Source organism: Phocoena phocoena, chromosome 19, assembly GCF_963924675.1.
Source record: "Phocoena phocoena chromosome 19, mPhoPho1.1, whole genome shotgun sequence".
Classification (NCBI taxonomy): Eukaryota; Metazoa; Chordata; class Mammalia; order Artiodactyla; family Phocoenidae; genus Phocoena; species Phocoena phocoena.
In genome coordinates this window covers 10,881,968-10,892,592 of record NC_089237.1, presented here as the reverse complement: position 1 = coordinate 10,892,592, position 10,625 = coordinate 10,881,968, and the positions used below count along the sequence as shown (strand labels likewise).

Genomic DNA, 10,625 nt, shown 5'->3' with positions numbered 1-10,625 from the left:
TCCAGTTGGAAATGAGATTCATAATGTTTGAGCAGGGGATTAATTAGTGAAGAGAGGGATTAGAAAGAGCAGGAAGCAATAAAAATGCTAATCATGGTTGGATGGATTGTTATTCAGTTCAAGGCCTCAGGCTTTCTTCTACCTTCTCATCTAGTGTCTCTCTAGACCCAGCTGATACAGCGACCCTACACTTGTTGCGAACATATGAAGTCAGAGATGTAGCAGTGCCCTTGCACGGGGCTGGACACGGGTAGCTTTACCTACTGAGCAAAGCCCTTTCTTCACAGTGATTGTTTATCACTAGAAATTTGTTTCCGGGTTGGAATTGCCTGAACCTAGGAGTGACTGAAATAGCTCATGACTTGTCTCAGTTAACACGTGACGAAACCCTACAGCCACCGATGAAAGGTAAATAATTTACACACATAGTAAGGTCTTAGAAAGAAGGAGACAGTGATCAGTTGTGAAGATTTTCAGATTAAGTCATCACCAACCTAGTGAATGCTTCCTTCTGGGCTGAAAGCAGACAGAACTGTGGAGCAGGAACAATCCAGAATATGAATGGAAACGAGAATGAGTAGACAGGGCTAGAGGGGAAGGTCAGGGTCAGTGAGGAGCTACTGAGGAAGGGAGAGTAGGTGGACTTGACACAGACGCTGTGGGGAAGAAGACACGGGGCGGGGGGCACGTCTCCTTCGTGAACCAGCGCCTCTTCTCCTTGCTGCGGTTCCAGACCATGGGGTTCTCTCCTGGAGGAACCTCTTCATTTTAGAAGAGGAAAATGCAGTTTTCCCCTAAAGCAGTGTTTTGCCACTGGAACAAAAGTGGGCTGCTGGAAATTTACTGTTTCTCCCTCAAGTGTCTATTTCCTTTTCCTGAGGAGCTGTTTGCCCATCCCACAGCCCAGCCCCCTGACAGAATCAGCTGTTACTCATCATTGGCTGGAGCTCTGCTATCCTCCAGGAAAGTCCTGTTAGGCAGGGAGTGGGAGGGCAGCCCTCTAGGATTAAGCTTTAGCCCCTGAGCCTGGCGACGGGGGAGCAGTGTGAAACTCCACTTCAGCTCTGCTGTCATTTTGTCCACAGGAAAAGTTTACCCTGTCACATTCTAAACCAGAGTGTATGTTTTCTGTCAAGAACCTTCCACTTTCAGACATCCCGGGTGGTGCAGTGGTTAAGAATCCGCCTGCCAACGCAGGGGACACGGGTTCGATCCCTGGTCCGGTAAGATCCCACATGCCACGGAGCAACTAAGCCCGTGCGCCACAACTACTGAGTCTGCACTCTAGAGCCCGTGAGCCACAGCTACTGAGCCCACGTGCCACAACTACTGAAGCCCATGCGCCTAGAGCCCAGGCTCAGCAACGAGAAGCCATCGCAATGAGAAGCCCGTGCACCGCAACGAAGAGTAGCCCCTGCTCGCCACAACTAGAGAAAGCCCACGCACAGCAACGAAGACCCAACGCAGCCAAAAATAAATAAATTAAAAAAAAAAAGAACCTTCCACTTTATGGACACCCCTGCAAGGACATCTCCACGAACACATGAAACCATTCCCCAAAGCCTCTTCCCCAAAGAGGATTCTTTAGCAGCAAAACTCAAGTTTATTAAAACAGCTATGACAAGTATAACAAAATTTACATCTGCCTGTGCTAGGCCAGTGTATTTCTGTACAAACAACAAGATAATGCTAGATAATGGCAGTTAACACTTTGAAAGCATAGCATACAAAACAACATTATCTTCATCAAAAAAATAAAACCTTCATAAAAGTGGGAAAAAAAATTCTCCCCCCCCCGCCCCACCCACCAAAGGAGGTCTTCACAGGCTGGCCAGCTCCATCCCAACTCTGAGGTATCAAAGGAGTTCCAAGTGCAAACTGAAGGGATGAACAAGCAACTCCCCCACTCTCACATCCATTAAATGCACAATCCAGCTGATATTGTGGCAGAGTGCCTCTGCATGGAATGATTCAACAATCAGAGGTTACTACATGCAAGTGGATATTGTATCAAATACTGGATTCCTGTGCTCCCCTTTATCAAACATGGTGAAGAGAAACCAAAGTAATAGAAATGGAGCACGGATTCTTCTACGGCTCCCTCCAATGGTGCTGAAGGGCCCATGGTGTCCTTGGCGAGCATTTTCTATTTTTGTAGCTCTCCCCATTCCATGGGCCCAATTTCAAGTTGATTGAGTCATCATCTCATTCAGAGTATGTATGAAAAGACATTTACCTCTGACTTGTAAACAGCTGTCATGCCAGGGCTAACAGGTGCTGAGCTATCTAGGAACAGGAATTAGTCCAGAGAGGCCAGAAGCATCAAGTAGATTTTGAAGAAAAGGCACAACACAGTGAGAAAAGCAGCACAAGATCAGGGTGTGTTGACTATTCTTTATTTCCTTTTTCAGAAATGTGACTGGTTTTATATTCTCTCTGAGTGTTATTATGCCTTGGCTGAGACCCAAAGAAAGGACCAGATAGTCATACACTTGGGGAAATCTAGACCACACTAAGAGTTCATGTTTATTTGGCAGAATGGTAGAGAGGCAGAAACTTCCCCAAGAAATGCCAGAACCATGCCTTTGATCCAAATTTACACTGATAATCTTTCATTTAGAATTTACTAGAATACTAGAACTGGAAGGAAATCAAACTAAGACACCGAAAGTGTCCTTGACTCTTGGCCCAGTGCTCTTCACAATGAAAGCTTGTGGGCTCTGACCCTGGAAATTTGGCAGTGACTCATTTGTGGGCTTGGGTGAGGGCTGGCTAGTTTGGCCTCACGGCACTCACAGAATGCCCTGACTTGTATTTGTGAGAAGACAAAAAAGAGTCTGGCACTTTTTCATATCTTCTTGAAAACCTAGAAATATTTGTACAATTTTCTGAATTTAAAGGAATGGAAGAAAGAAGAAAGCCAGATTCTCGTTTGTGAGTGCAGAATAAACTAGAAAAGAAGACAAATTAATAACCCCATTTTCCCTCCCTGTCACTATGCAGTGGTCTGAGGAAGAAGGGCCTGGTGGGCTGGGTACGTGCATGGTAAGAAGCTAGGACATCTGAGGCACAGATTCCTATATGTGAAGCTGAGAAGCTATTTTTTGGTTTCTCCTGGAATGCAGAGGATGGTGGTTTATTCTAGTTTCATATAATCTTCAATTTTCACATCCTAATGAATGGTATTCAGAATATGAGAAGATAGTTTCAGAATATACACATGTTCCTGAAACAGCCTGGCTCTCAAAAAGTTGTCAGCCAGACAGCACATCTTGGTCTCAAATTTAGTGCTGTGCCAATAGCTTTCCTTCTAAGCATGCACAAAGGCAACAGCCCACAAAGGAACCCATCCCACCAGTGAGGAGACAAAAGCCTTCTCTGCCCAAGTCTCTTGCAGAGATAGAAAATGATTCTATCTCGTCTGTCGATTCCGTTTCAGTTCAGCAGCCATTTTCCATACACAGACACAATTGGAAAGCAGTATCTCTTCTGGGAACTGAGATTCCATTTCGGGAAGAATTTCACTCTCTTTAGTCTCCATGTAACTCACCAGTGTGTCTCTCAGGCTGAAAAACCAAGGAACAAGAGACAGCGTTAAACAGTCATGTGACATAAGGAGACCATCACTGGTTGCTTTTTCAGGTCGTCAGAGAACCAAAGTGCTCACGAAGGCCAGAAATAACGAGAGTCAACCAACTGCTGAGTTACCGACCTGGCACTAGAATCCTGGGTTCAAGGTTTTAGTACATCCCTGCTGTTCCCCACACTGCAGTGCACATACCCTATGGGATGGAGCGCCCCTTGATAGGGGGCCCCGTCAGATGGTTCTAAGCACTCTAGTAATACACCTGCTTTACAAAAAAAGCCTCGCCATTCAAAAAAAGCTTATATTCCAGTTCATTTGTATTAACAAAGATCGTAAATTCTCTAGAAAAGGGATCTTCTTTCCCTACACTAAAAGTCCAGGATAGTAAAGACTTCTTGAATAAATTCAAAGAATACAAATGTAAATAGGCATATGCCATATACATAATGGAGGAAAATAGCAATTACGAAGTGTGTCGGTGAGGAAAACTGGAGTTTCACTATCTATTTATTTAGAAAAACAGTAAAGCTAAATCCCTACCTCAGGCCACACATAAAAATAATTGGTTAACAAAACAAATGTAATATATAAAACTATAAAAGCACAGGAAAAAACATGGGAGAATATTTTATAACCTTGGGATAAGACTCTTATAGGCATATTTTTCCTGAAGAGTCCTTGGAAACTTCTGTAGGAAAATTCTGCCAGATTTGGCTTCATAAAATTAAAGATAGAGCATTTGTAACAAAACAGATAAAAGATTAAGAAAAAGACAAATAGCCCAAAAGAAAAATAATCATAAGATATCAAGAGGCAATTTGGAGGAAGATATACAAATGGCTGATAAATATTTTCAGCCTCACCAGTAAGTAGGAAAATACAAGCAAAAATGAGATACCATTTTTGGGCCATTAGATTGGTAAAAATGTAAAAGACGAATAATATCCAATGTTGGGTATTCTTATACACTATACATTGGCGTAGCTTTTTCTATCAAATTTAAAATGCACATCTCTCTGACGTAGGAAGTCCACTTGTTATAATGAGAATATATGACTTTTTTGCAATTGGTAATGGTACATCAGCAGGAAACCAATTTCTGCAGTAACGTAAGAATGATTTTCACGTCTGTGGAAGATCTCGGGAGACGCGGCAGAATGTTGTGTGTGTGCCTCGCTCAGCAGGCTTACAAGCCCGTACCTCCACTCAGGGTTGAAATTCTCCGCGGTCTTGGGGTTCTTTAGCTTCAAGACCATCATTTCGTGAAGTTCCAGGAGGAAGGCATCCAGGCCAATCTGATTCAGGAAGGTGTTGAACAGCTTAGCATTTTCAGGGCTGAGATCAACTTTGTATCTTGGACTGATTTCCCCAAATGGCTCCTGGAATGAAATAAGAACACATGACACACGGAAGCCCGGGAAGGGAGCGTGCGGCTCCTTTCGTCCAGGTGGACAGGAAGAGGCCAGACTCACTTTTCTCAGTCGAAGCAGATGTTCAGACTTGTGGGCAGAGAGGAACTGCCAGAGGGAGATGGTGTGTTTTAACTGGCATCTGTTTAAGGCCTGAAAGAGAACAGAACTCCTGAATAGGAGGTGCTCTTTTCACTTGGCCCTGCACTGATTCCACCTCCCTCACCACAGAGGCACCTCTGCTTCGTCCACTAATTCCCTGCCTCATCTCCAGAACGTCTCTGAAAGCCCTCTCCCCGCGGCAACATCTCGGGGTCCACCAGCAGCGTGCAGTATGCAGGCACGCCTCCGCATATTTGTGGCACTGAGTCTAGATCTTTAAGTTCCAAGCACATCTCCGCCTTTCCCATCAGTGTGTTCTGATTACACTGTGGGCTGGCTGTGGGAGGGGGTGTTCTTGCCTCCCCTCCTTTTCAGGGGCTGCTTAGATCAGTACTCCCTGGGTGGTGGTATCCCAGTAGGAAGTGGGGAGATGATGGAGGGGGACAATGCTGATTTCCTTTGGAGAGAGGCTGACATGAGACCCACCTTTGAAACCTGTGAGGCCTGATCACCCATCCGCAGCATGTCTTGGATATACACATTTAAGTGCATGTTTGGATCCCCCCCAGCTGTGCTCAGAAACCCCAACGTGACTTCTATGGCAGACAGAGCTTCACAGGCATCGCTGTAGGACTGCAGTTGTCCTCTGATGGCACTGATGGCCACATTGGGGAGGGGGATCTAGGAAGTCAAAAGCAGGATAGAGTTCATGGTTGGGGCTTCCTGTGCACTGCTACTTGATAAGAGTGCTTACCTTCTTCACTGCTAAGGCCACAAAATGGGACAGACTCTCTAATTTAAACAGCAGTAAGACTTCCCTGGTGGCGCAGTGGTTAAGAATCCACCTGCCAATGCAGGGGACACGGGTTCAATCCCTGGTCTGGGAAGATCCCGCATGCCGTGGAGCAACTAAGCCCGTGCGCCACAACTACTGAGCCTGCGCACCGCAACTACTGAAGCCTACGTGCTTAGAGCCCGTGCTCCACAACAAGAGAAGCCACCGCAATGAGAAGCCCACGCACCGCAATGAAGAGTAGCCCCTGCTCACTGCAACTACAGTAAGCCTGCGCGCAGCAACAAAGACCCAAAGCAGCCAAAAAAAACAACCCCCCCCCCAAAACAGCAGTAGTTAACACTTGGTGCTTGTTAAGTGTCAGCAGTATTTAGGTATGTTACAGAAAGAGAGATGAACTCACTGAATCCTCAAATCAACTTGGTGAAGATATGCATATGGACATATACATACATACAAACCACACACATATACATCACACACACACACCCCACACACATAACACACATAAACCAGAAAAGCAGGAATAAATAAATTCTCTGAACCTTTTGCATCAACATACACAGTCATGACATCATTGCTAAAAAACTACAAGCACAAGATTTCAATCTGTTTATACTCAACAAGAAAACTTCTGTTGATCTGCTGTCCTGCTTGCCGTCTGGCAAGAGCACTGGGCTCTGAACGTAGGGAGGCCCTGAAACTCTTTGGTGCTCATGGCAAATGCCAGGAGTGAGGGTGGAAGAGTCCTAACATGGATGGAAACACTCTGATAAGACAGGGGCACACGCAAATAAGATCGATCCTCATCACCTGTGGCATTTTGTTCTTGATGTCCATGAAGAGATGTTCATAGTTCCAGTCACGTCTGTACACCAGAGTGGGTATTCCCTAAAGTGAGAAAGAAAAAAGTCTTTGGAAATGGAATCCACTGTGGAGGTTTCCATCAAATGACAATATATGCTTGAGCAGAAACTCAAATGTAGTCCCAGGCGATTCAGTGCATCACCAGGCAAAGCAGGCAGCTCCTCGTTGCCACGTGGTGTCCGTGTTTAACGTGTAATCTATGGAAACAGTGACGTGAGGAACCCAGCCTGGCCTTTGTGGCCAAGCAGATACTGTCACATAGAATACTGTGGCCTGCAGGCCGCCGGGGGAAGTAGGTCCTGAGGACCTCCCAATGGGACACTGAGAACAGACTGAATGAGGGGGCACTCTGCTAACAGGGAGAGCAGAGTGAATTAAAAGCAGCCTTGAGCTCAAACAGTTCACAGTTTAACTGCGGGCAGGGAAGGAGCATAAATATACTGAAGTACCATACCCTTGACTGGACCTGGAAGGAGCAAGTACAGCCCAGGTAAAGAACAGATGTGGAAGTGCAGGGTGCATTCAGGGGAGGGTGAGTGATCCAGTATGTGAGGTTATGGGGTTCAATGTGGGGAACTGGCTGGAGACAGGGTCAGGGCAAGGCCACGGGGCCTTTTGTGCCACATGTGCATCAAGGTTATCCAACAGGGTGGTGGGATGCAGATCTGGAGGTAAGAAATGTGGGCTAAAGAGCCTGAAGGCAGGGACCAGTTGGGAGCTACCGCAGCAGTGGAACTTAAGGACAGATGCTTTGAACTAGAGCAGCGGGCTCTGGTGGTGAAACGGGGGTGCCTGATGGCTATGGTGGTGAAACGGGGGCGCCAGATGACAGACTGTGTGTGCAGACTAAAGGAAAAGGGGGAAAACAATGAGGTTTTGGTGGTGCCATTAATTACGGCATAGAAATCCGGACGATGAGTCCATTGGGACCGGCAGACACCCTTGGGGTAATGAAGTGTGGATCCAGATGCATAGACAGCTCCGGAGAGCCGTCAGCCCCAGTGGCAGGGGTGGTCATGGACACTGGGGGTGTGGAAGAAGGGTCCGTTGGTCCCTCCTCACTTTGAAACCACTGTGATCAAAGCCACACTCAGGGCAACTTTTGCAAAACAGACACACCGACCACATAAATACAGCAGGTCAGCCTTGCCTTAAGGGTTAGCCTGGGCTTGCCCTGCAGGAAGCGGCTGATGATCTGGCGCTGGATCTTCTCCAGGTCAAACTCCTGCAAGGTCTCCCCGCCCTGCTCCACGTGGTACTGGCAGTTGGAGAGAATTAGTGGAATCAAGTCCCGCTCCACTTCGTAGCTGATGACGTGCATGTCGGCGACCTCGGAGGCATCCACGGAGTAGCTGGGGGACAGATAGATAGAGCTCAGCACTCCAGCCATGGCCTGGTGATATGGAGTCAGCTCCTGTCTGATGTTGCCATGGGCTGTGCAGATGAAGGGACATGCAAATCTGTGACACTTGTGAGGGTGGCCGAAGGGTATCTGTTCGAGAAGGACCTGAAGCCTGGCTCGCTGTCCCCAGGCCTGGGGACCCTGCTTCCCTGCTTGTGCCGCCTCAGAAACGACTTCCTGGGCTGAAAGGGCGTCCCCTGCTGCGGGCCTGCACGCTCACCTGTTGTCTTCCTTGGAGAACTTGTCTACTGCGTAGACAATTTCGTTGTGCAAGTTAAGCAAGTAGCTGACTAAGGCGGTGGAGCAGAGGCCCCGGCCCTGGCGGCGCGGCAGGATGACTTCAAAGTCAGTGTCCAGATCAAGGTTGCAGCTGCAGTAGTCTTTAGGTAGTTTGATCTCACCTTTAAATGACAGAGGGGCAGTCACCTCCCTGCTGTTTCTTTCACAGCATCAGGACTGGGAGCCTACCACGGTGGGAGTGGGAGCAACGCAGAAGCCACCTCAACAGAACAGAAAAGAGCTGGGAACCAGGCGTGCTTTTGCTTCCCATCTCTATTTTATGTGCTTGTAAGTTTCAAATGTTCTCAACTCCTTTTTGATACCGTATTTATAGACTCAAGAAGACTGAGGGTTTGCTCTTCCTGATATGTTATGCACTCATCTCAGACACCCCAGCAAGAGTCCTCAGATCCAGCATTAGATGCACACAGCATGGCACTGTGCAGACGTGGAACAAGAAGAGTTAGGCTGGAGAGAAAGGGCCTTCAGAGAGGTGCTCCTATAATGCTTAGTGTTAAAGGGGATTTGACACTTTACCATTGGTCTCCAGCGATCGCCTCAGCTTGTTCCACGTCGACAGAAAGATAATGATTCTGTTGTAGGATAACTGCTTCAGCCCATCTGTCAAACAAAACACTTGTTAGAACTCCAAGATAACACCTACCCCGTCTAGGTCAAACCAACAGACTTACTTGCTCTTTGACCCCTACCTTCATGCCATCACCAACACGTTCTAAATGCTGTTTAAACTAAAGCTGAGTTTGAGGAACCAGAGAGGGAGGTGTTTGTCTGTTACGGCAAAAGCCTCTAATGTGTCCCAGGGACTCACAGCACCTACTGCCTTATGCTACAAGCTTAGGGTACAGAGCACACATTAGCCCTGAACTGGAGTCTCCGAGTTGGACTGATCCTTTTGAACCACAACATGGATCGTCCTGATCCCCGATGAGAGCAGAGACCTACCTGAATTGTGACTGCTAATGAAACTTCTGATGGATCTGTATTCAACTTCTGAAACATTCTGGAATCGTTTCACTAGATTCCTTTGCAGGGCCAGAATCTCAGGCAAGAATTTCACCAGTCTCAGTTCTGCTTCCTAGAGAAGGGAAGACCGCCAGGAACACTTTTTAATGTACTGGGGAAACAGACTTCAAGGCTGGCTCAGGATGTGTATTTGTAGTTTAATCTGGTCAACGTGCCATTTTACATGATGACACATAATGATACTTGAGAATGGGGAACAGGCCACACCATTCTTTCAGCAAGTACCTAGTGACTGCTTACAACGTGTTGGCCAGTGTTCTTCTACCCTCTAGAGGTTGGGGAACAAACCCGTAGGGCCGACACATCGAATGTGTTTGCCAGAAGCTGATGAAAGAAAGCAGCCTCTTGAGCCCATGAGATGGGCTAGGTGTGGAGAGGAGCTGCTGAGACCAAGAAGACCAAGCTTTTAGGCAATGAGGCTTGGCGCTCTTCCGGTGTCATTCTGAAGACCTAGGACCTAAGCTTCTTCAGTTTAATGGACCTGTGCATATCAGTGACAGATCACAGTATTAACACAATGGCCTTCCCACTGGGAATTCATTTTCATTAACTGACCCACAGAAGTTTCTGAGTCATCTTACTTCTTCCTAGACTGCATATATTGGTCCATGGAGGGAAATGATTAGAAAATCTATTGTAGAGAATAAAAGTTCACATGGATTAAAGTTTGGAACCGTGTGTAATTCTGGTTCTAAAAGATATGACACACACTTTACTGCTCTCCTCCCCACAATCCCACCACCACCCTCACTCCGAATGGTTCAGGAACAGGGAAGATTCCTTGTTTGTTTGATTTTGGCTGTGCATTCTCAACGCGAGTTATTTTATTCAACAGACACTCATTGGTGACTAACTGCTCCAGGCACTGGGGGCAGGGGTGAAGATGAAAAGACAAAGGAAACATTTTCATTGTATTCTTTCTTGCTGAGTGATTGGGAGAGACCCTCCTGGCCCTCAAGTTCTTTACAGATACCTGCTAATTCCAACTCGTGTACATATTTCACCTGTGACTTTATGTTTCAAACAACTCATATAGATTGATGTGTCTAGAGATCTTTGCTCTATCCCTGAGTCTTCTGCCAGAGACATTCTATTCAAAAATCAAAGTAGTCTGATGGCTGTCCCATCCTCAGGACTAATCGG

General features: G+C 46.7%; 1 protein-coding gene across 1 annotated transcript in view; it reads right to left on the bottom strand.

The window, feature by feature from the left end:
* Positions 1-3,412: 3,412 nt before the first annotated feature.
* The window catches only part of RNF213 (ring finger protein 213), a 107,536-nt gene continuing 100,323 nt past the window's right edge, over positions 3,413-10,625 (bottom strand). The window contains exons 61-69 of the mRNA XM_065896446.1: positions 9,402-9,534; positions 8,976-9,059; positions 8,380-8,560; positions 7,908-8,109; positions 6,704-6,781; positions 5,584-5,778; positions 5,059-5,148; positions 4,787-4,965; positions 3,413-3,566 (exon numbers count right to left, since the gene is read on the bottom strand). Coding sequence (XP_065752518.1) covers positions 3,413-3,566; positions 4,787-4,965; positions 5,059-5,148; positions 5,584-5,778; positions 6,704-6,781; positions 7,908-8,109; positions 8,380-8,560; positions 8,976-9,059; positions 9,402-9,534 — 1,296 coding nt within the window. The remainder of the gene's footprint in view (positions 3,567-4,786; positions 4,966-5,058; positions 5,149-5,583; positions 5,779-6,703; positions 6,782-7,907; positions 8,110-8,379; positions 8,561-8,975; positions 9,060-9,401; positions 9,535-10,625) is intronic.